The 25,079-nt window shown below is 42.7% G+C and overlaps 1 protein-coding gene across 2 annotated transcripts in view; it reads left to right on the top strand.

The window, feature by feature from the left end:
• Nucleotides 1-15,234: 15,234 nt before the first annotated feature.
• LOC147228678 (calcium-binding protein 2-like) overlaps nucleotides 15,235-25,079 on the top strand; it is a 30,377-nt gene continuing 20,532 nt past the window's right edge. The window contains exons 1-2 of one of the 2 annotated variants that reach the window (XM_086156809.1): nucleotides 15,235-15,353; nucleotides 22,731-22,787. In XM_086156809.1, the coding sequence (XP_086012935.1) occupies nucleotides 22,732-22,787 (56 nt within the window). In that variant the 5' untranslated portion in view covers nucleotides 15,235-15,353; nucleotide 22,731. Of the gene's footprint in view, nucleotides 15,354-22,727; nucleotides 22,788-25,079 lie in introns of both variants that reach the window. The other variant, XM_086156810.1, reaches the window with a different exon arrangement.

Genomic DNA, 25,079 nt, shown 5'->3' with positions numbered 1-25,079 from the left:
TCTGTTCTCTTCAGTCCTCTCAGTATCCCACTTCTTCTTTGGTAACCCCTTTCTCTGTATATACTCCTGCATTTCCTCATTCCATCACCAAGTCTCCTTATCTACTTTCCTTCCAGATGGCACACCAAGTACTCTCCTACCTGTCTCCCTGATAACACTGACTGTAGTTGTCCAATCATCTGGACGCTGTCCCTGGCCACCCAGAGCCTTTCTCAGCTCCTCCCTGAAAACCATACAACACACCTCCCTTTTCAGCTTCCACCACTTTGTCCTCTGCTCTGCCTGTGTCCCCTTGTCAGCTTAGTCATCCTACAAACCACCATCCTATGCTGTCTGGCTAAACTCTTACCCAGAACTAGTTCGCAGTCACTGATCCCTTTCAGGTTACCTCGTCTATACAAGATGTAGTCTACCTGCGTGCTCCCACCTCAGTTCTTATAAGTGACCCTAGGTTCCTGTCTTTCCTGGAGAAGAATGTTCACTACAGCCATTTCCATCCTTTTTGCAACATCTAGCACCATCTGTCCCTCTGCTTTCCTATCCTGGAGACTAAATCTGCCCATCACTTCTTCATCCCCTCTATTGCTTTCCCCAACATGTCCATTGAAGTCTGCACCAATTACGACTCTCTCATTTCTGGGGATATTCTGCATCACTTCATCTAACTCATTCCAGAACTTCTCCTCCTCTTCAAATTCACATCCCACCTGTGGGGCATAGCCACTAACAACATTGAGCATCACACCTTCAATTTCCAGTTTCAGACTCTAGAGTCTATCTGACATTCTTTTCACTCCAGAACGTTCCTAACAAACTCCTCCTTCAAGATAATCCCTACTCCATTTGTCTTCTTGTCAGTACCATAATAGTACAACTTAAAGCCTGCTCCTTAGCTTCTAGCCTTACTACCTTTCCAGCTGGTCTCCTGGACACACAGTATATCCACCTTCCTTCACTGCATCATGTCAACCAACTGTCTACCTTTTCCTGTCATGGTCTTGATATTCAAAGTCCCTACTCTCAGTCCCAGGCTCTTTCCTTTCTTCCTCTCTCTGCTTCTGAACACGCCCCCCCTCCTCTTCTTCTTCTTCAACCCACCGTAGCCCAATTTCCACTGGTACCCTGTGGGTCATCGTTACCAATGGCGGTCGTTGTTAACCCGGTCCTCGACTGATCTGGTATGATCTGGTTATTATGTTTGATTAGCATGTTTGGTTTTGGCAAAAGTTTTATGCCGCTGCCCTTCCTGAAGCAACCCTCTGCATTTATCCGGGCAAGGGACCGGCTCAGGGAGACACTGCGCCGTGCCCCCCCCCCCCCCCCCCCCCCCCCCTCTCCCCAAGGCTGGCTCGGGGAGACACCGGCCAGTGCAGTACACAAAACCAATACCCAATCAAGGGAGGTGAATCTCATCAGGGCTGGGGAAGGGGGTGAGGAAGGGAGGTGGGTTGGGGGTGGGGGCAATCAGAGAAACAGGAAACAAAAGAAAAGACCATTACACAGTAACATAAAAAAATGAATTTTATGAGAAAAAAAATCTGAATCTTTGAATTATAAATAAGCAATTACAGCTGGTGCTAAATACGATGTGATTCATTCAATATGTATTCAAATACAGGTGCTGTCCTGAAAAATAATCCAAATGAATGCTCATTCAGGGCATTATGGCACAGTGGTTAGTGCTCTGGCCTCACAGCACAAAGGATCCTGGATCAATTACGACCTTTCTGTGTGGAGTTTGGATATTCTGCTTGGGTTTGGGTTAGCCCCAAACATGCTGGAGGTTAATTGGAAAAAATTGGGAAAATTGCCCCGAATGAGTGCGTAAATGCTTGTTTGTATATGTGGGCTTGCGATTGACTGGCGACGAGTCCAGGGTGTACCCTGCCTCTCGCCCGATAACAGCTGGGATAGGCTCCAGCATCTTCCGCGATCCTGAGTGTAGGATAAGTGTCAGACAATGGATGGATGGATGGATGGATGGATGTTTCTATAGCAACTCTTATCACTGCAGCTTTAGCATATCTTAAGAAAACAGGCACATTAAAGGTCAACCACAGCTTAAGGGAATAAGTAGACTTCTGTCTGGGGGTGGAACCTTACAGAAGAGAAAAGAGCTGCAAGTTTTAGCTCTAAAAAGTGTACACAAGTAGAGTGTCACACCATTAACTTTGGGGCGTATGAAGGCATTACAATACATTATATACTTTGAAAAGTGATTGCATTACTTTATCCTCCCTTGAGAAGAAAATGTTAACTGCTTTGGGACCATCTTCAATGACATTGGAAAAAGTTTCTTCAACTGAAAGTAAGTAGTCTTGTATGTGTAACGTGTACCAAGGTCGATTTGGGCTACACTGACAACCAACTGCTAAAAACATGGTGGAAAAGCTATATTTGTCCATATCTGAGTTTCCAGACTCTTGGATTACTGCAGACCAGCATTATTTTAAGTATTTTATAATCATTCTCTATGTTGTGTTTGATAACTGTTTTCTATTTTTCTTTGTCCTTTTGGAACACAGTCTTACTGTGGAACTCTTTTTCATCTTGACAAAGTCCCACTCACTGTGTGCAAGTGTGTGAATGTATATAATGATTTGTTTTTTTGACAGTTCTGACAAGGAGAATCTATAATGCAAAATTAGGCTGTGAGAGTCATAAATAATGCGCTGCTCCACCCAGCAAGGTAATTGATTCATAGCAAAAAAATGGTGATGACTACTTCTTCGAGCATTAATTTTATACATACTATACCTTGCATACCGACACAATAACCTGGCAAAGAAAGCACAAAAATGCCAATACTTCCTACGGGCATTAAAAAAGTTCAGCTTTCTCCCTGAACCCTTTTTGCCCATTCTTCCATGCAGATCTCCTCTAGAGCAGTGATGTTTTGGATGTTTTGTTGCTGGGCAACAGGGACTTTCAAATCCCTCCAAAGATATTCCATGGGTTTCAGATCTGGAGGCTGGCTAGGCCACTCAAGGACCTTGAAATGCTTCATATGAAGCTACTCTTTAATTTCCTGGGTGGTGTGTTTGCGATCCTTGCCACATTTCATCTTCAACGCCCTTGCTGATGGAAGGTTTTCACTGAAAATCTCACAATACATGTCCCCATTCATTCATTCCTTCACACAAATCAGTCATCCTGATCCCTTTGCAGAAAAACAGCCCCAAAGCATGATGTTTCCAACCCCGTGCTTCACATTAGGTATGGTGTTATTTGGATGCAACTAAGCATTCTTTCTCCTCCAAACATGAGAAGTTGAGTTTGTACCGAAAAGTTCTATTTTTGCTTCTTCTGACCATAGGACAGTCTCCCAATCCTCTTCTGGATCATCCAAATGCTCTCCAGCAAACTTCAGATGGGCCTGAAAATGTACTGCCATATGCAGGGTGAGATCTTGCGTGGAGCCCCATATCCAGGGAGATTATCAGTGGTCTTGTACGTCTTCCATTTTCTAATAATTGCCAACACAGTTGATTTATTAACAACAAGCTGCTTATCTATCTACAGATTCAGTCTTCCCAGCCTGGTTCGGGTCTACAATTTGGTTTCTGGTGTCCTTTGACAGCTCTTTGGTCTTGGCCATAGTTGAGTTTGGAGTGTGACTGTTTGTAGTTGTGGAAAGGTCTCTTTTTATATTGATAAACAGTTCAAACAGGTGCCAAGAATAAGAATAAGAATAAGAATAAGAATAAGAATAAGAATAAGAATAAGAATAAGAATAAGAATAAGAATAAGAATAAGAATAAGAACAACAACTTTATTTATCCCAAAGGAAATTGTTGTTCCAGAGTTTCAAGTAAAACATAACAATAATAGATAATAGTAGAAAGGAGGGAGAATAAGAAATACAAATGAAATAAAAAGTGTCAAAGTTAAGGCTATAAAGTGTTGAGGACAGAGAAGACTCTTAAAGGAGAAGTTAAAAGTTTGTGAGAGCCAGAAGTCATGCTCATTTGTAGGTGACTAAATATTTATTTTACTGAGGAGTTGACCAATTAATTCATTACAAATCCTCCAATGTGATCTATCTATCTATCTGTCTATCTATCTATCTATCTATCTATCTATCTATCTATCTATCTATCTATCTATCTATCTATCTATCTATCTATCTATCTATCTATCTATCTATCTATCTATCTATCTATCTATCTATCTATCTATCTATCTATCTATCTATCTATCTATCTATCTATCTTCTTCCTTTTTAAGAGGATGGATTCATACTTTATTTTGATGCATTTTTTTTCCCCAGCAGTTCCTCAATCCCTATAGTTGACAGACTATTACAAGCATATAAAAATTGTATGATAAATTATCAATTTACAAGCCATAATAATGCAAGTGAGAGCATTTTTAATGGGTGGACAGTTGTTGATGCCCCCCCAAGGTGGCAGTTGGTGTCACAGGTTCTATTTGCGCCTCACATCACGCTTTTGGAAGCCTCATTGGTTGTGTTGGCAGAGAGTCGTGTGCTGCCAAGGTGCATTATTCTTTTCGCTATGAGCCATGTCTCCAACTTCAGCCAGGAATGCTTCCAGGTCTAACACAAAAAAGACTCCCCTTTCGAATTTTCCATTGCACTTATTTAACAACCAATATTATCTTTCACCATTACGTATTCCTGATTTAATAATTCTTTCTTCCTCATCTGTACTTGAACTTTGGAGGATGTATCTGAGTCACACCAGCCCTCTGGTGCAGATAAAGTCCATAACAGCAGCATGCTTTGGTCCTCAGGTCTAACAAAAAGGTGCACGCACCAAATGAGCATACATGTTTTTCGTCATCTCTATTCAAACTCAGTGTCACACGTGTTTTAATTTCACATGATGCTATGTGACAGCTTCTGCCTGCATTGGCAAAGAAATGATAAAGTCTGACAAATAGAATAAGAATTTGATAGAATTATGATTATAATCTAATCTGATTTTATTCTGTTTTTTTTTTTTTTTTTTATATGTCTCCATGTGTCCATACAATAAGACCGTGCTCCTTATAAATAGCAAATATGATTTGATATGAAGTATGTATTGTGGAGTCTGGTGGCTCAGGAGGCTCGGGGTTGCGTCATTTTGTGTTTTATCTCATGAGATTGAATTATACTCCTGCTGACGTGCTCCAGCTAGCCTGATATTTCAGCTCTGAAGCTCAGCGCTAACACTGCCATATTATTTGCCACTGACCCAATTAAATTCTGCATAGATTCTGCAATACATATTTCTTTCTCTGTTCCTTTTCTATTCCTCTTTTGAACAGCCTCTCCAGCCTCTCCTTCTAATGAGTTACTTTACAAGAAAAATTGCAAGACTACCATCAAAGACAAATGACCAGATATTTAGACCTATCTGAGAGATTTCCCCTTGCAGCTGTTGTGATTATTCCCAGAACAGTGTTATAGAGCACCACTTGTGTCCCGCTAATGAAACTGGGAGGAGACTCTGTGTCAGAAATGTGCCGTTAGGTTATTCTAAATAGACATGTGAGGCAAGAATTCCTTGAAAAATAAAAATTTGAAAAATGTTACCTCTCAAAGAAAGTGCCTTTTTGATAACAAGCAAACATCTTTTTTTCCCAACCAGTATCTCTGTACCTCAAATTAATCGGTCTGGAACAACTGCTACAAATTGAATAACATAATAAGTTTTTCTCATGCCAGCAGTAAACAATTATTTTATTTCTTTGACTCTTTGAAAATTAAAGTCGGTGATTAATTTTGCACACTCTCACCCTCATTTCTATTTTAATTTCTGTCTCTCACCCTGCAAGCTACATTTTTTTAACCAAGCGTTGCCTAATCAGCATTTTAACACAGACTCACATGCCCAAATGCAGCCACATACACAGTATGTGTGTATCTGTGTGTTTGTGTGTGTGTGTGTGTGTGTGTGTGCGTGTGTGTGTGTGTGTGTGTGTGTGCAAGTGCGCGTGCGTGCATGCATGCGCGTGTATGTGTGTGTTTTGTGGCCCAGAGGCAGGACAGTGGGGATGTGCGAAATGGAGGGGTGAGTAGATGGAGAGTGAAGGGGAAAGAAGAGCCAACTGCTCCATATCAGGGGCGTGAAGGTGACTGCAATGGATAAGACACAGGAAAACAGATCAAATAAAAGACAAATTCAAATATTAAATACCTAATTAGACAAACGGATCATTTGAATTCAAAATTTAAATTCAAAAATTAATAAAGGCATGAGTAAATAATATCTATCATTAAAACACGGAGGAATGAAAGGATGGATTGCTTGACTATCTGAACAATAACTCAAAATGAACTATAAAATTCATACCCCAAGTCTTTAATTTCATTACATGAAGTAATATTGGCTAAATCATCATTGATAAAAAAATGACTGTGAAATAAAGGAATTTGAATTTCTGTGACAGAACTGGAAGGCAACAGACCGGGAGATGCAGTAACACATTGTGGAAGCAATGATTGTGGCAAGGTGTGCTGCTTCTGCTGCAGCACCGTGATGAGATGTCAGGCTGTGCTTAAAAAGGCAGCAACTCAGATAATTTGTTCCTGAAATAATTCTTTTTCACCAAAATATTGTTGACTATAATAACCCTTCCTACCCTTTTTCTTTTCATTGCACTGTTCACATGTCGGTTAATTTACGTTAACCTGAAGTCATTGAACATATATTTCAATAAACATTGGCTTTGTAATTATGGAGTAGTGATATAGGGTAATATAGAGTAAATATATATTTGTTTTTTGTTCAGAAATTAGATCTGTTGTAGTATTTATTCGTCTTGACAAACAGCATTATTCAAAGTCTTGAGTAGGAAAAATATGTTTTCCCATCAATGTCTATTGCCTAATACTGGGCAATATGTGCCAGTGCCTCCAACCAATTGAAGCTAACCTCAATACTAGAGCTGACTTTCACTTAAGTCAACAATTCAAAGGTCCACACTCCATTGCAAGCTGGCAGAAGCATGAAACCAACATTTTTACACTGCCTTATTATTTTCCTGTGCAGATAAAGTGCAAAATAGCTTCCACTTCTTGGGAAAAAGGAAAATGAGTAATATGGTTGGTTGAGCTAGGCATATTTGAACATAATAGGAACTGATCTCACAGGGGAGTCAGTTTCTCAAAAGTGCCCCTCTACAGAACTAGCTGCATTGGGCAAAGAGGGGGAAGAGGGAAAAGGGGTGAAGAAAGAAATGCGAAGGACAGAGAAAGCATCTCAAAAAGTAGACAAAACAAAAAAAAAAAACATATCATAATATTGCCGCATTTTTGTATACCAAATCAAGTCTCCTTTTTCTTTTCCCTTCAGGGGTCACCACATCAAATTAACCCTCTCCATCTAATCCTATTCTCTGTATCCTCCTCTCACACCAACTACCTTCAGATCCTCTCTGACTACATCCACAAATCTTCTCTTTGGTCTTCCTCGAGACCTCCTGCCTTGCAGCTGCAATTCCAGCATCCGTCTACCAATATATTCACTATCCCTCCTCTTTACATGACCGAACCATCTCAGTCTGGCTTCTCTGACCTTCTCTCCAAAATCTAACATATGCTGTTCCTCTGATGGACTCATTCCTGATCCTATCCATCCTGGTCACTCCCAAAGATAAACTCAACATCTTCATCTCTGCAATTTCTAATTCTACCTCCTGTCTTTTTGTCATTGTAACTGTTTCTAGTCCATACAGCATCGCTGGTCTCGCCACTGTCTTGTACACTTTTCCTGTCATTCTGGCCGACAGTCTTCTATCACATAGTACCCCTGACACTCCACCTGTTCCAACTAGCTTGAACTCGTCTCTTCACCGCTTTTCCACACTCTCTGCGGCTCTGGACTGTCGACCCTATGTACTTAAAATCCTCCAACATCTCCATGTACCGCCACTCCCTGAACCCTCACCCAGGTTCCTCTTTTTCACATACATATATTCTGTCTTGCTGCAACTACCCTTCATTCCTCTCCTCTCCAGGGCATACATCCACCTCTCAAGATTTTCCTCAACCTGTCCCCTGCTCTCACTACAGATCAAAATGTTGTCTGCAAACATCATGGTCCATGGACATTCCTGTCTTACCTTGTCCGTCAGCCTGTCCATCACCACTGCAAAAGAGAAGGGGTTCAGAGCTGATCCCTGATGAAGTCCCACCTCCTCCTTAAACTTCTCTGTCATACCTGCAAAACAGCTCACCATTATCTCACATCTCAAGTACATGTCCTGCACCAGTCTAACATACTTCTCTGCCACTCCAGACTTCCTCATACAATACCAGCTGCTCACAAATGCTGACTTTTGCTCTCAGTCTAGTTTCCCCTACTCTTTCTCATAATTCATTGTATGGCTCATCAACATTATCCCTCTATTGTTACTGCAATTCTGCAAATCCCCTTTATGCTTAACAATGGCCACCATCACACTTCTTCATTCTTCAGGCATCTTCTCACTATCCAAGATCCTGTTGAATAATCAAGTCAGAAACTCTACTGCAGCCCCTCCTAGACACTTCCACACCTCCACAGGTACATCATCAGGACCAACTGCCTTTCCGCTCTTCATCCTCTTCTATGCCTTCCTCACTTCACTTTTACTTATCTGTGCTACTTTGTGGTCTACAATAGTCACCTCTTCTGTCCTTGCCTCTCTTTCATTTCCCACATTCAGCAGCTCTTCAAAGTACTCTTTCCATCTTCCCATCACTCTTCCATATATATTTAATCACTCGGACCTGTTGTACATCGTTATTTCTCTGTTTTACCATCCTGTATAGATCATTCTCACCCTCCTTACTGTCCATCTGAGCATACAAGTCATCGTACGCCCTATGTTTTGCCTTTGCTACCTCTATCTTTACCTTTCATGTCCCTGTACTCCTGCGTGTTCTCTTCCGTCCTCTCAGTATACCACTTATTCTTTGCTAACGACTTTCTCTGCATATATTCCTGCACTTCCTCATTCCACCTCCAAGTCTCCTTATTTACTTTCCTTCCAGATGACACACCAAGTACTCTCCTACCTGTCTCCCTGATAACACTGGCAATAGTGGCCCAGTCATCTGGGAGCTCTGACCCCCTGACCACCCAGAGCCTTTCTCAGCTCCTCCCTGAAAACCATACAACACTTCTTCCTTTTCAGCTTCCACCACTTTGTCCTCTGCTCTGCCTTTGTCTTCTTCATATTCCTTGTCACCAGAGTCATCCTACAAACCACCATCCTATGCTGTCTGGCTACAATCTCACCTACAACTACTTTGCAGGCACTGATCTCTTTGAGATTACCTCATCAATACAATGTATAGGCTTCCTGCGTGCTTCAACCTCTGCTCTTGTAAATAACCCTATGTTCCTGTTTTTTTTTGAAAAAGGTTCACTACAGCTATTTCCATCCATTTTGCAAAATCTACCATCATCTGTCACTCTGCATTCCTATCCTGTATACCAAATCTGCCCATCACTTCTTCATCCCCTCTATTACTTTCCCCAACATGTCCATTGAGGTCTGCAGGTCTTATAAATTACACTATGTTCCAGTCTTTTCTAGAAAAAAAGTATTAGCTACAGCCACTTCCATCCTTTTGGCAAAGTTTACCACCATCAATCCCTCTGCATTACTATCCTGAATACCAAACCTGACCATCCACTCTATTGCCTGCACCAACATGCCTATTGAAGTCTGCACCAATTACCATTCTCTCATCTCTGGGGATATTCTGCATGACTTCATCTAGCTCATTCCAGAACTTCTCCGTCTTCTTTAACTCACATCCCACCTGTGGGGTATTGCTACTAACAACATTAAGCATCACACCTTCAATTTCCAATTTCAGACTCTAGAGTCTATCTGCAGGCATCAAATGCGGTTGTTCTTAATCCGAGCCTTGACCAATCCAGTATGAGGTTCAATTTGCATGTTTGGTTTTGGCACAAGTTTTACGCCAGATGCCTTTCCTGATGCATCCCTCTCCATTTATCTGGGCTTGGGACCGGGGAGGAGACACTGGCCTGTGTCCTCCCCGAGGCTGCATTTCAAACCATTCCAAAGAAAATTGGCATTATAAAAACAATGTATGAGTTCAGCAATACTTTTCAGGATAATGACATTGCCATTTGTGCATTTTTTTCTCATTTTAATGTTAGGTCAGGCATGCACGAATAAAGTGGGACAAAGTTCAAAAGATGCAGAATCATCCAAAATGTCAAAGAGCAGGACAACAGTGTACTGAGGGCAGTAAAACAAGCTCTCTGACCTCCTCTGGCCAGCTAAATTAATAAAGAAAGGAAGAATCCTCTTTCCAGCTCCTGCATCTAATGCATCTAATTACATAAGGTGTCTTAATAGTACAAGGAGTAAGAATATTTGGGACCCGCCATTTAAATGGGTAGCATTCAGTCACAAATTGCCCCTGGGACATAAAACCACTTTGTCCTTTGCATGACTTAACGAACACACAGCACTTCAAGAGTGAGGTCTGTTAGCAGGAAGGCACTCTGCTGGAAAAGATGGACAGTACAGAAAGGAAAGGGTAATCATTTTGGCAATAAAAGCTAACCTAGATCCACACACCCTTAATCTGTTGTCCTTAATATGTCAAAGGTTTTACAAAGAACCTCAAGCTTAAACTCCAGACAGAGAATTCACCGTCATAAAACTGTCATAAGTCTTATCGTACCTGTGCAACAGCACATAACCATCTACATTTTCATCAAGCTATTTCCATCAAGCTATCTGTTAAACTCTTATATTTTCAGTATAGTTCATTCACAATTAAATAACCTAAATATCATTTCAAACATTGTCATTTTATCTTCAGTGAATAATAATGTATATTATTTGTCCATAAAAATTAAGCTATTTGTCAAGCTATTGTCAAGCTACTTGTTAAACTCTTATATTTTCAGTACAGTTCATTCGCAATTAAATAACCAAAATAGCATTTCAAACATTGTCATTTTATCTTCAGTGAATAATAATGTATATTATTTGTCCATAAAAATTAAAAATGAGATGTAATCAACACAAGGATGATCTGCCGCACAGACTTTTTTGGCTTTTTCATTGATCCCATTGCTTTATTTTCACATCATCACATCACATGCTGACATTATTAATAACATGATATGTCAGCGGTCTGTGAAGATTCTAAGTTATTCATGTTATTGTGATGAAAGAAATAAAGATGTTGATCAACTGATCTTGATTAAACTTTTATTAATACTGTAATTTCCGCACAGACGTGCTCAACGATGACGATTTGGTGGTTAATAAACTTTATCTTTATTTTCACAAATAAACAACAGCAGCTTCATTCATCTTCCGTCTCTATGCTCACACACCCCACCACGTCAGTTTGTTCCTCCGCAACCCCAAAACACCTTCACAGCCAGTCGGAAGACAAAGAACTCAGAACTTCCGCCAATAGTACTGCAGGATTGTTACACTGCCCGCCTCCCACAAACACCCTAACCCAGAGAGGTCACAGAAAAAGTCCTTTAAGAGAGTGGGGGGCTGTCTGTCTCCCTGGCCGCCTTTGACTGAATGAGAGTAGCTGCACCTGTGGTCTTGGAACCACCTGCTGATAAATGGGGTGAGTTTTGGGATGGAGAAGGTGGAGGAATGGAAGGGGGGAACAGCGCTTGGGCCTCGGGGTGTGGCTGCTTAAGTTCTCTGGGTAGGTGCTGAAAGTTCAGGGTTCTGACGTGGATGAGCGTCACCTCTGCATGGGGCCAACCGATTTCTGTGGTGGACCACCTGTCTTCTCCTGGGGGGCCATTGGACCCTACATACCACCTCCCCCAGCCTCTCCAATACCCCACAAGCCCCCCCACCCCCCACTTCCCCCCACCCCCCCTTGACTGTCCATTTTAGGGCTCCGACTCATCTTCCTCTTTGGATAGTACATCCACACCAGGTCCTCAGCCATTGAGTCCCTCCCCCTGGCCCTTGTGTCATAGTTTGTTCTCTGCCTAATGCCCACTTTCTCCAACTGGTCACAAGCAAAGGCATGAGCAGAATCCATTAGATTCTGGAGCCTTCTGGTGTACTCCGGTCCTGGTGGCACTGCTGGTGTGTCCAGGCGTCTGCCAAACGTCGTTTCCAATGGAGTCCGCAGCTCCCACCCGAACATGAGCAGGGCGGGTCTGCAATAGTTGGTTTCCTGCACAACTGACCTGTAGGCCAATAAGATGAGGGGGAGGTGCATGTCCCGGTCTCGCTGATGTTCTGCGGTGAGGATGGCCAGTTGTTTTGCCAGGGTTCTGTCTAACCTGTCTCTCCGGTGATGCAAAGGAGTCATTCTAGTCTTGCATAAGGTGTTCACACAGTGCTGAAAACACACCTGACTTTAAGTTCCATCTTGGTCACTGTGGACGACCTCTAGTGCCCCAAACCTGGTTAACATGCCGTCCAGCAGAGCATCTGCAACAGTCACTCTCTATTGGTCCGGTATGACGTATGCCTCGGGCCATTTTGTAAACTAGTCTATAGCAGCCAGAACATAATGTTTACCATTGTCTGTGATCCATGACATCCACCGCCACTCTCCAAAGCTTTCCAGCTCAGTGTGTCAACCTGCATTTCTCTGACTCCCCTGTGAGACAGGTCCTTCTCTAACCTGCATTGGGCCCTGCTCTCCCGCATGGAGCTCTTTCTCGTGAGCCTCTCTCTTGTCCCTGTACCGACAACCATTGGCAGCACAGGGGAGACGGGTCAAGGCATCACCATTGGCATGTCGATTTCCAGCCCTGTGCCGACATGGATGACATATGACGCCAGTTCTTCCAGTCAGTGTGCAATCTGTCCCTCTGGCTCTTTGAAGGACATTAACCACTGGAGGGCAGAGTAGTCAGTTTGGTAAGTGAAAGGCAGGCCGCACAGATAGTATCTGAAGTGGCTTATCGCTTTCACAATGGCAAGGAGTTCTCTGTGGGTCACACAGTAACGCTGTTCCGCCTTGTTGAAAGTTCTGCTGAAATAAGCCCCCACCTGGCTCAACACCAACCCCATCCTGACTGGCATCCTATGTCTAGGACGAATGACAGATTAGGGTCAAAGAAAGGAACCGAAGGCCTGCTCACACTCAAGCATCAAGGAAAAATCATCGTCTTTTAGCTGCAGGCAGAACAGGGCCTGGTAATGCGTGAAAACCCATACACAAACAGCCTGTAGTAGGACGCCAGCCCAATGAAGCTCTTAAGCTCTCAGAGATTGGTGGGGACTGGCCAGTCTCCTACTGCCTGCACCTTCTCCTCCGATGTGCTGATGCCCTCTCCCCGACCCCAGAAATTCCAACTCCATTCTCATGAAGCAGCACTTGTTGGGGTGAAACTTCAGACCAACCACCAACCAGGATCCCCAAGGCTGCATTGAAGAGGCTCCCATAGATCAGTGTGTCGTCCAAGTAGACCAGGCACTCCTGTTGGGGGATGTCAACCAGCACCTTCTCCATCAGTCATTCGAATGTGGCCAAAGCAGAAGACTCAAAACTGCCACAATCCTTTGCCGGTACAGAAAGCAATCTTCGGTCTGGCTTCAGGACTTAGGGGCACCAGCCATACCCACTGCATTTGGTCTAATGAGGAGAACCAGGATGAGCCAGATACCAAGTCCAAAGATTCATCAATGCGGGTCAGTGGGTATGTGTCTTTCTTCGTCACGCTGTTTAGTCGCATGTAGTCCACAGAACCTAATTGTATTACTCTTCTTTTTCTTCAATATAACAGGCCCACAGGCTGTCAGATGGCTCGATGATACAAGCTTTCTGCATCTCCTGAATAGCACTATCAGGAGCTGCCTGATGTGCCAGGGCAAGGCGACAAGGGTGCATCTTGATGGGCCGGGCATCAACTGTGTCAATGTCGTGCTGCACTAGGTGAGTCAGGTCCACCTCCTCTTCCGTCAGGGCATGTCCTGAAATTCCAGCAGTACCTGCCACAGCTCCTCCTGCTGCCTGGGTTCTAAAATTTTGCATGACATAACTCTCTTACCATTGCCAGCCTGTCCTCCTTACAGGCTGCCGGTTGCTTGTCCAGGTCAGGGGGCTGCACAGCATCTGGCATATGTGATTTGGGTGACAAGGAGGCAGGGGGAAGCCTGGGGTGAGGGGTCTGACACATGATGTGCCACTCGCAAGGTTGGTGGAAGTGGTCTCAGGGCTTGAGAGGTGTGAACAATTTCCACTGTGGGTCCCCCTGGAAAGGCCAGTGTCTTCCTCCCTAGGTCTAACACACTTCTGCAGGAAGTCAAGTCCTAATATGCAGGGATCCTGTGCTGCTCCAACCCATACTCTAAATGCCATGGTCAGTTCCCCCACACGAGTACCCCCCCCCCCAAAAAAAACAAAAAACAACCAGCATCACCAGCTAGCTTCTTTATAGTACAGCATACTGCTTTGCAGCAAGGTCAGATTCTGCCTGACGCCCCAACGTACCCCCACAAACATCGTCCATCAACTGACAGACAAGCGTTGGTCTTTTATTGCCGCGCTGCCATTCCTGTGGGCATACCGCGTCAGCGAAGTTCAGTCAGTTGAGCGCTGGTGTTTTACTTCTGACACCAATGTAATTTCCGCATGGGTGTGCTCAACGATGACAATTTGCCAGTTAATAAACTTTATCTTTTTTTTCACAATAAAACAACAGCAGCTTCACTCATCTTCCATCTCCTCGCTCACACCCCCCAACACGCCCCTTCGCTCCCTCGCAACCCCCAAAACTTTCACAGCCAGTCGGAGAACACAGAACTCGGTACTTCCGCAGGCTCATTACAATATAGTACAAAGCAGCTAATTGGCAAATAAATGCTTTCGTGCCAATGATTGTAATATCTATACTAACTTTGTCCAAGCTTAGTGGTCCTTTTATTGCTTTTTTTAACTGCTTTTTAGCAGTTTCATCAAAATTTGAACCTGGACCAAACACAGGAAAAAAGTGCCAAGAATGGAGTTGTGGAAATTATGATGCCATATATGAATTAAATAACTAAACTGACAGCTATATTGGGCACTGTAGAAAAAAACACACAAAAAGAGTTTTTAACTATCTGCTGCATTTTGAGATACTAGTTTTGAAAGTAATTGAATCACTATTCAATATAAAAAAACAGGTCTGTAAAGGTAGCATGAAAAGGAAGGTAAAAATTATCAGAATACAGACAGTGTCAGGTATAGGAAGTATATGACTGCCCTTTTTGTTCTGCAGGACAACAGTAGTCACATATAGCTCTAATCCAGTCATACTTACCTAGATAATCACCTCTCATTGTGTAATCCTCAGATGTGAAACCCTTCATACACATATATTTATCAACACAGTCAAAGAAAGGACGCATTTATCTTTTACACTTTCTTATTGTGCCTGGTGAAGGTAGGATTAAATATTTCATTTCAGTAATGATGTATTGTTTGGTTTCTTGTTTTTCTTTGTGATAATTGGTCATTCAAAACAATAGGAATCGGATATGTTCTATTTGTTGGAAGTATTTTGCAGAACATGAGTTTTGCTTACGATCCAGTGACACCTCAGAGTGTCGTCTTTAATTTATCATAATGGCACTCAGAATATTTTGCCATTTAATACAACAGATGGTCAATGTATTTGTTTTAGTTGTGTATATAGGCCTCTGTTTGCATGCTGCAGTGCAAACACACCAACCGATTCTTTCCACACCACATCTGCTGTGTCATTAAGCAGTCTGGCCTCCATGAATAAAAGGTTATAATTAGACAATAACGACACTGTGAATAAAATATCAAAATATCTGCCTCTGTTATGACACTAAAGGTGATTATTTCATTTTAGAGCCATGACACCAAATGGGTGTGGGGGGGGAGGGAGAAGGAGGTGTTGGGAAGTTGTTAAAATAGGTGAAAAAAGGATTGCCACATCCGAGTATATTACTGTGGAGTGGTTATGGATTAGACATAGGCTGGTTTCATTTGCGGGGATTGATTGTTTTCTGACTGGACTACAAGGCTATAAGAAAAATGAGAGGAGAGAAGGAAAGGTTTCGCCTCACTTGAATGGAGACCAAATTTGTGTTTTTCTCTCAGATTTAGTATGCCTCTGCATATATCTATTTCATTTGAATTATATATTCGCTATCAGTCTTTTTTTTTGTTGTTGATTCATTTCTTTGATCATATAAACAGGGATATAAGTAATGAGTTGGTTCCAAAATCTTTATACCTCAGCAAGTCTGTGGTAGTTTGCATGATTAAATCTGCGCCATGCTTTTCAACAATGTATAGCCCCTTATAAGACTTTTGACATCAGAATATTCAACATTATGCAAATGCTTTATAAAAGTTACAGTGAAAGAAGCAGGAAATCACTGAGTCATAATACCCGTCATAATAAATTGACCAATAACCTCATTCATTTAGTGATATATTTTAAACTATCCATCCATCTTCTACCGCTTATTCTGCACTCAGGGTTGCAGGAAGTGCCGGAGCCTATCGCAGCTGTGATCGGATAGGGGGCGGGGTACACTCTGGACCCTCGCCAGTCAATTGCAGGGCCACAAAGACAGACAACATTCACTCACTCATACATCCAGGGCAATTTTCCCAATTTTTTTCCAATTAACCTGCTGCATATTTTTGTAAATCTACGTAGACACGGGGAGAACATGCAAACTCCACACAGAAAGAGGTCGGAATTGACCCCTTTATGTTGTGAGGCCAAAGTATAACCCTTGCACTACTCTAAATGATTTGGGATCACTATGGCAAAACCAGCCTGTATAGATACAATTAATTTCTACCTGAATAAAAAATAATCATATTTAATTTTTTCATTATTTCTATTTTTGCCCCTTAAATAGATTAAAATAAATGTAAAAAAAACGGATTCTGTAAAGACTTATAAAGTCATCCCAAAATTAACCACTTCTCTGATTGATCTCGGTATTTTTTTTTGTTATTGATGATGTGATGTTTTTAGTTTTTGACAAAAGAAGTTTAGCTTCAGTGTGAATAATTCTTCTCCTCTGTCAGGACCTACTTCAGTCGATATTATTTTTTATTCTAACTAAACTGCCACAAATAATAGACATGAGTGTTTACTATTGGAAAACAAGTAGTAATAATGCCTTTTGAGCAAGAGCACTCAGTTATGTCCAAGAGGCAGGTGCAAATGTCAGTTAGAAATTGAGCAAAATCTGAATTACTTTCATTATAAATGTAACTACAGCAGCATTGAATCTCCAGCCCATGAGACTGAGAGTGCTTCAAGCGACATCCTCTCCAATCCATCTGTTTACAAAGCCCTGAGATTAGCAAGAGGCTTTAGATATCTTCGGAAATAATCAGCATGATTGTACATTGTGTACACTGCGCATTTCCTGATGCAGAGCCATAAAAAGAACCAAATACTTTTAAAGGAGATTGAAAATACTGTGTGCCTTGCTGGAACAAGATTGAAATCTCGCCTGTTTTATCTTTTTGTTCAACGTTGCGATTTCATGTACAACATATGCATTGATTCTCAGTACCCTTCACTCCAGTACCTCTTGTAAGAATGCATTTAGAATTTCTAATCAGAGTTTAACCCCAAACACTCGAAGCCAGTCTATTCAAGCATGAGCATCACAGTTCCCATGTCATGAACTCTGTTCAAGCCCTGTCCCAACATTTTATTTACTTGCATTAGCCTGATTAAGATCTTGAATTGCCCACTGATTGTGAACAATAGAGCACTTTGGAAGATAGTGAAGGCTACACAGAACTGAAAAATGGCATGCAAATAAACATGTGTGTGTGTATGTGTGTGTGTTTGTGTCCGTGTTCATGTGGGCATGTCTGGGTTTGTTTACCCTTGTGAGAGTTGTACTCACTGAAGAAAGAGTAGTTTTTCATGCAACGTGAGACCAGAGCTACAGAAACTCAGGCTTGCCCATAAGTCATGCTGATTTTTTCGGTCATAGTCTGCGTGAGAGAGTTGGACGTGAATGCTTGGTACATCAAGGTATTATTTGAGGTTGTGAATTTATGAAATACTCTTTTTTTCAATTCATGTACACCTCTCAATGGATTAAATACAACTGCGCTACTTTCATGTAATATACTTTTGTAGTGATAACTGCAATACAAATGCAGCCTCAGGGTGACACGGCCCAGTGTCTCCCTGAGCCGGTCCAAAGCACGGAGAAATGCAGAGGGGAGCATCAGGAAGGGCAGATGGTGTAAAACTTTTGCCAAAACCAAGCATGCAAATCAAATATAATAACCAGATCATACCAGATTGGTCGAGGACTGGGTTAACAACGACTGCCATTGGTACTGATGACCTACAGGAAAACAATGGAAACTGGGCTACTATAGGTCAAAGAAGGAGAGGAGGAAGGCTTGTTTAGAAGTAGAGAGAGAAGAGAAAAGCAAGAGTCTGGGACTGACACTACGGACTTTGAATATTAGGACTATGACAGGAAAAGGTCGAGTCGGTCAACATGATGCAGAGAAGGAAAGTGGATATACTTTGTATCCAGGAGACCAGTTGTAATAGTAGTAAGGCTAGGAGCTGAGGAGCAGGCTTTAAGTTGTACTATCATGGTACTGACAAGAAGAGAAATGGAGTAGGAGTTATCTTGAAGGAGAAGATGGTTACAAACATTCTGGAGCTGAAAAGAATGTAAGATTTATGAGTCTGAAATTGGAAATTGAAGGTGTGATGCTCATTGTTATTAGTGGCTATGCCCCACAGATGGGATGTGAGATTTAGGAGAAGGAGAAGGAGAAGTTCTGGAATGAAGTAGATGAAGTGATGCAGAATATCCCCAGAGATGAGAGAGTAGTAATTAGTGCAGACTTCAATGGACATGTTGGTACAGGCAATAGAGGGGATGAAGAAGTGATCAGCAGATTTGGTATGAAGGATAGGGACGCAGAGGGACAGATGGTATTAGATTTTGGAAAAAAAGGATGGAAATTGCTGTAGTGAACATTCTCCTCCAGAAAAGACAGGAACATAGAGTAACTTATGAGAACTGAGGTAGGAGCACGCAGGTAGAATACATCTTGTATAGACGAGGTAACCTGAAAGAGATCGGTGACTGCAAAGTAGTCGTAGGTGAGAGCGTGGCCAGACAGCATAGGGTGGTTGTTTTTGGGATTACTCTGGTGATAAGGAAGATCAAGAGGACAAAGGCAGCACAGAGGACAAAGTGGTGGAAGCTGAAAAGGGAGGAGTGTTGTATGGTTTTCAGGGAGGAGTTGAGAAAGACTCTGGGTAGTCACAGAAAGCTTACAGATGAATGTACAACTACAGTTCATGTGATCAGGGAGACAGGTACTTGGTGTATCATCTAGAAGGAAAGTAGACAAGGAGACCTGGTGGTGGAATGTGGAAGTGTAAGAGTATATACGGAAGAGCGGTTTCCAAAGAAGAAGCGGGACACTGAGGGGACTGAAGAGAACAGACAGGAGTACAGGGAGATACAACATGGCTTGTATGCTCAGTTGGACAGTAAGGAGGGAGAGAATGATCTATACAGGCTGGCAAAACAGAGAGAAAGAGAGGGAAAGGATGTACAGCAGGTCTGGGTAATTAAGGATAAAGACAGAAATGTATTGACAGATGCTAGAAGAGTGATGGGAAGATGGAAAGAGTCCTTTAAAAAGCTAGTGAAAGAGGAAAATGAAAGAGAGGCAAAAGATATGACTATTATTGACCACAAAGTAGCAGAGAGTAGTAAAAGTGAAGTGAGGAAGACATTGCAGAGGATGAAGAGTGGAAAGGCAGTTGGTCCTGATGATATACCTGTGGAGGAGTGGAAGTGTCTAAGAGAGGAAGTGGTAGAGTTTCTTAGAGAGGATCTTAGAGGGTGAGAAGATGCCTGAAGAATGGAGACGAAGTGTTAGGGTGCCCATCTTTGAAAATAAGGGGGGTGTGCAGAATTGCAGCAACAATAGAGGGATAAAGTTGATGAGCCATACAATGAAGTTGTGGGAAAGAGTAGTAGAAGCTAGACTGATAGCATAAGTCGGCAATTGTGAATAGCAGTTTGGCTTTGTGCCTAGAGAGAGTACTACAGATGCAGTATTTGCTTTGAGAATGCTAATAGAGAAGTACAGAAAAAGGTCAGAGGAAGCTGCAGTGTGTTTTTGTAGACCTTGAAAAAGCATATGATAGGGTGCCAAGAGAGTCTCTTGGGTAATGTATGAGGAAATCTGGAGTGGCAGAGAAGTATGTTATACTGGTGCAGGACATGTATGCTAGCTGTGAGAAAGTGGTGCGGCGTGTGGTAGGCATACCAATGAGCAATTTTTATTTTGAAAAATATGTTATTTTGGAAAATGACTAGAATCGGTGGTTTCATCTTGGTCACTTGAGCGCCAAAAATGTCACCCACAAGCCAGCAAAATGAGTAAAAAACAGACGTCAGACGGAAAGTTTCTTTTCAAAGAGGAAAAGGTCTGGTGAAGAGACAGAAGAAGAGCCCACAGCTTCCAAGAGAAAGAAAGATTTTAACATACAATAGCAGGAGTTCTACTTGAAATGTGGATTTATCATAACAGGTGATTCCCACAGAGAAGCTGCTCTGCATAAAATGCGGGAATGAGGCAATGAAGCCTTCATTATACTCATGTTATGTTGTTGGCACAATGTAACAAGGAAGCTGCTAATAAAGTGGATTCACATTTATTATTATAGTCGCAATATAAACAATCTACATGTAACCCCCCCCCCCCCCCCCCGGTATATAGTATATAGTATATAGTATATAGTAAAGCCAGCCGAGGCCTATTGGATGGTTCTCTGTAATTTACAGAGTAGCTGGTTTTCATATCTCTTATTACTGCCATTGTGCTGTGTGGCAAATCTCGGGTATCTGTCATCACACAATCTTTATGGCATGCATGATGGTGGAGTAAGATGTTATGTATATCAGAGCAATGCCAAATATTGCCATTTATCAGCAGTCGCTGACTGCCATGATTACAGAAGTCCATGATTGAATAACCTTTCTAACGGACAGCCATAAGTTTGTCCTTTCCTTCCACAAGATAAAACATGGAATATCATTAACAGTTTTATTTGTCTTTTTACTTGTATTTCAAATATGGTTTTAATTCAGGGTAAGATAGGCATGTGTAATAGTAAAGATTTTATCTGATATTAAATCCAGATCATTTTATCAAAAATCTTTTGTTTACCCCTTGTCAAAATCTTCTTCTCATGGCAACTAGACTTGATTTTCTTCCCTTGAAGACATTTCACCTCTTATCTGAGAGGCTTCTTCATTCAAATAGACTTTGGGGAGTATCTGAATATAGCCACCAGGGTTGGGGGGCTGGTCCAAGTTGCGATTACTTGTTTTATAAATGGAAGAGTTGTTTTGTGGAAACAAGATCGAACCCTCAGGGGGTTGTTGTGTTAATGAGAATGTCATTAGGTGGGAACAAACCTGAATTAATATTTGACATTCAACATTCTCCGAATGAGGAGAGAAACCTGCTGGATCACATGGACTGAGGCTCAGGTGGAAGTTACTAAGGTCTGGTTTCGGTGACGGATCTTTCTGGGTGGTTTGGAGGGTGCAGATGGGCCTGGTCCCTGCGACCAGGCGTGGAATCGATCTCAGTATGGGATTATATTGGGGTGAAAGTTTCCTGAAGGCCCCTTCCTCTGTTCAGAGACGTTTTTCTTCCATTTTGATGAAGATGTTTTCTTCGATTCCTCACTCTAACCACCTGTCTTCTCTGGCCAGAATGTGGACGTTGCTGTTTTGAAAGGAATGGCCCTCATCCTTCAGATGTAGGTGCAAAGCTTGTTTTGTCTCACCAATGTTGATGTCATGACAATTGTCAGTGCTTGTGTCAGCATACGTCACATTTTCAGTCTTGTGCCAGTGTGTCTTTGCGTCAGGGCATTATGGGGTTTGAAGTGTACTTTTATTCTGTGTTTTTGAAAACCCTTCTGAGTTTTCTTGAAACGCCAGGAACATATGGTATGATGATGACCTTGAGTTTGTTACTGTGTTACTGTCTGTTACTGTTACTGAGTTAATGGCTTCTCCTGGGTACAGTTGATAACAAAATGCTTTGTCTGTGGCTGCATCCTCTTTAAGATGCTGTAGACAGCTTAACATTTTCCATTTATATTTGCTGGTTGGGTCTCATTTAAGGATTTTGTTAATTTACTTCCGCTTTTGGAGAATTCAGGTAACCATTATGCCCAGATTCATTTGGGCGCCAACTAACAATCGGGTATGGACTATTACCTATATATAATTAACTGTTATAATATTGACGTATGCGGCATGGCGGTGAGTGGTTAGTTCTTCTGGTTTTCCTCCAGTTTCCTCCCACAGTCAAAAAACATGCAGAAGGTTAATTGGAAAGAAATGTGAAATTTGCCCTTGTGTTTGAATGAGAGGCTGAATGGTTGTTTGTCTCCGTATGTGGCCCTGTGAATAATTGGCGACCAGTCCAGGGTGTACCCTGGCTTGTGCCTGATGGCAGCTGGGATAGACTCCAGCATCCCCAGGATAAACGATAACAATGGATGGATATTGAGGTCTCGCGCTCTGTTGCTATTTTTGGATTTCATTTATTTACTTTAGTCATTTCTATCAAGTGTGTTAATTTTTAATTGTAGATATCAAATGAATCGATTTGATGCATAGAACACTTCCAAAAGGATAAGCAAATAAAAATCTGCCCAATCATGACTAGACTACTAAAAGTAAACTGTTTCCTTGAACTTGCTTTAGTTTCACTTATGCTTATCTTCCAGCAGAATGTCTGCAAAAAGCACAAAAGGAGGACCAGATAGTAGACCAAATTCTGCAGCCAGGTGAGTGAGATCTAACACTGAAAGTCCATTATCCCTCTAAGAAAGTTAAAAAAAAAAAAGTAACTAAACTTCTGAAATGTTTGTGGAGGTTCTCAGTCATCCAGACCAGGAATTCTTGTCAAGATCCTTATTGTGGCAACTGAACCTGAGTTTCTTCAGTTCTGAAGAAAAGCCTTTCGGGTTAACACCTCTTCAAGTGAAGATTTTGACAAGACTTCTGAATTACAATTATTCCTAAAATATAGCAAATACAAAAAAACCGGGAATTGCAACATAATTTGAGATCATATAAGATACATCTATATGAAAGGTTCACTCAAACCTAATTACTAACTCTGTCCATGAATCATATCTGAAAATTCTCACATCTACAGTCATGGCCAAAAGTTTTGAGAATGACACAACCATAGAAACATCTGGCAAATACCTAAAAACCCTGAAGGAACAGACTCTGAAAGTCTGTTACACCCCCACCCCCCCGGAGCACAGACACAGGTTAGTAGATTTGCAGGTTGGTTTAATGTTCTCAATTTGACTCTTCTTTGTATGGAACTGCTCCAAAGACAACAAACTCCTTCAAATGAGACCAGACAACGACTGAAACTTAGAGTCCAACTTAAATACACTGGCTGATTAGCAGAAGTCCTTTCAGGTGCAGCGTGGCTTCCAGGTGCCGAGGATAATCGCCATGCTGGAGTTGATTGAATCCTGAAACAATTAGATCTCTGGGGAACTGGACCGATAATTGCATTGATTGTAGTGAAGCTGGACTGGGGATTCAAGGCGTTGTGACAGTATCTGTCAGGATCTCCTCTCGGCAGCCGAGAGGAGACACGGCTGGGTCCAATTGAGGATCAGCGCCAGCTGCCGCTAATCACCCAGCTTCATAAAGAGCAGCGGCACGCTCTGCCCGGGGAATTCGAGAAGAAGAAGCGACAGGAGGTCCCAGGGCCGGAGAATTGTGGGACCCTGCCTGCCTAAATAAAGAGATCCGATCGGATTCCAGCCCTGTTGGTGTGGTTCCCTGCGTGAGTCCGCCCCCCGACATTATCCCCCCCCTTCAGCCTCCATGGACGAGGGCATATGGCGAGGGGGACGACCGCGGAGACGCAGAGCAGGCTGACCAGGATGGGCACTATGGAACTCCTCCAGCTGCGCTGGGTCCAGCATGCCCAGGAGCGTTCCTGTAGCCCGTACCCATCCCAGTAGACCAGGTACTCAAGGTGACCCCTGTGGCGTCTAGATTGGAGGATCTGTCAGACTGCGTAGATGGGACCCTCGTCCAGGAGGCACTGCAGAGGATGACGATTTAGGTGTGTCACAAGGTTTGAACAGAGACACATGAAACACTGGGTGAATTTCATACTCAGGTGGGAGCTGAAGGTGAAACGTAACATGATTGATGTGGTCTCATGGACGGAGTTGTGGAAGGCTGAACCACTCCATATGAAATTCTTCATCCAGTCGGTCTATGTCTTGCCCAGCCCATCAAACCTCTTTCTATGGGGCAAGGTTGAAACTCTATCATGCACATTGTGCCAGGGAAGGGGAACTCTTGAGCACATTCTTAGCAGCTGTCCGAAAGCACTTGGAGAAGGCCGCTATTGTTGGCGCCATGACCAGGTGCTTAAGGAAATTGCTGAGTCCATCCACTCTGCCATTGACCACAGTAAGCGCTTCCAGCCACAGAGGCAGGGTGTGACATTCAGAGCCGGGGAACAACCTCCTCCCCAACCAGGACTTCTAGGAACTGCAAAGGACTGGCAGCTAAGGGTGGACCTCTGCAAACAGCTGAGGTTCCCTGAGGGCATTGTAGAAACCAGCCTAAGACCAGACATCGTCCTACATTCAGAGTCCTCGAAGCAGGTCATCATGCTAGAGCTGACTGTGCCCTGGGAGGAGAGAATGGAGGAAGCCAGCAGAAGAGGAAGAGCATGCTGAGCTGGTGGAAGACTGCCACAACAGGGGGTGGCATGCACAATGCTTGCTCATTGAGGTCAGGGGAAGGGGCTTTGCAGGGCCTACAGTCTCCTGGGCATCACAGGGGCATGCAAAAGGAGAGCCATCTGTTCAGCGTCAGAGGCTGAGAAGGCATCCAGAGGGATAAAGAGTGAATGAGCGCTTCTTGGACACAGGTTGGAAACTGATCACTCCCTGCCAGGTTGCCTGGGTGAGGGGGTCTGAAGTTGAAAGACCCTGGATGTACCATTTCAGTGATACTCTTTGGCTCGGCAGACTTTACTAACATGTTCATAGCCAAGGCAGAGTGCCCACAACCAAGTCCGGGATCTG

The sequence above is a fragment of the Fistularia commersonii genome, chromosome 12 (genome assembly GCF_037954325.1).
Source record: "Fistularia commersonii isolate RoL2024-O1a breed Wild chromosome 12, RoL_Fcom_v1.0, whole genome shotgun sequence".
In the NCBI taxonomy this organism is placed as follows: Eukaryota; Metazoa; Chordata; class Actinopteri; order Syngnathiformes; family Fistulariidae; genus Fistularia; species Fistularia commersonii.
The sequence above is the reverse complement of the archived record's forward strand: the minus strand, read 5'-3'. Positions and strand labels throughout refer to the sequence as shown.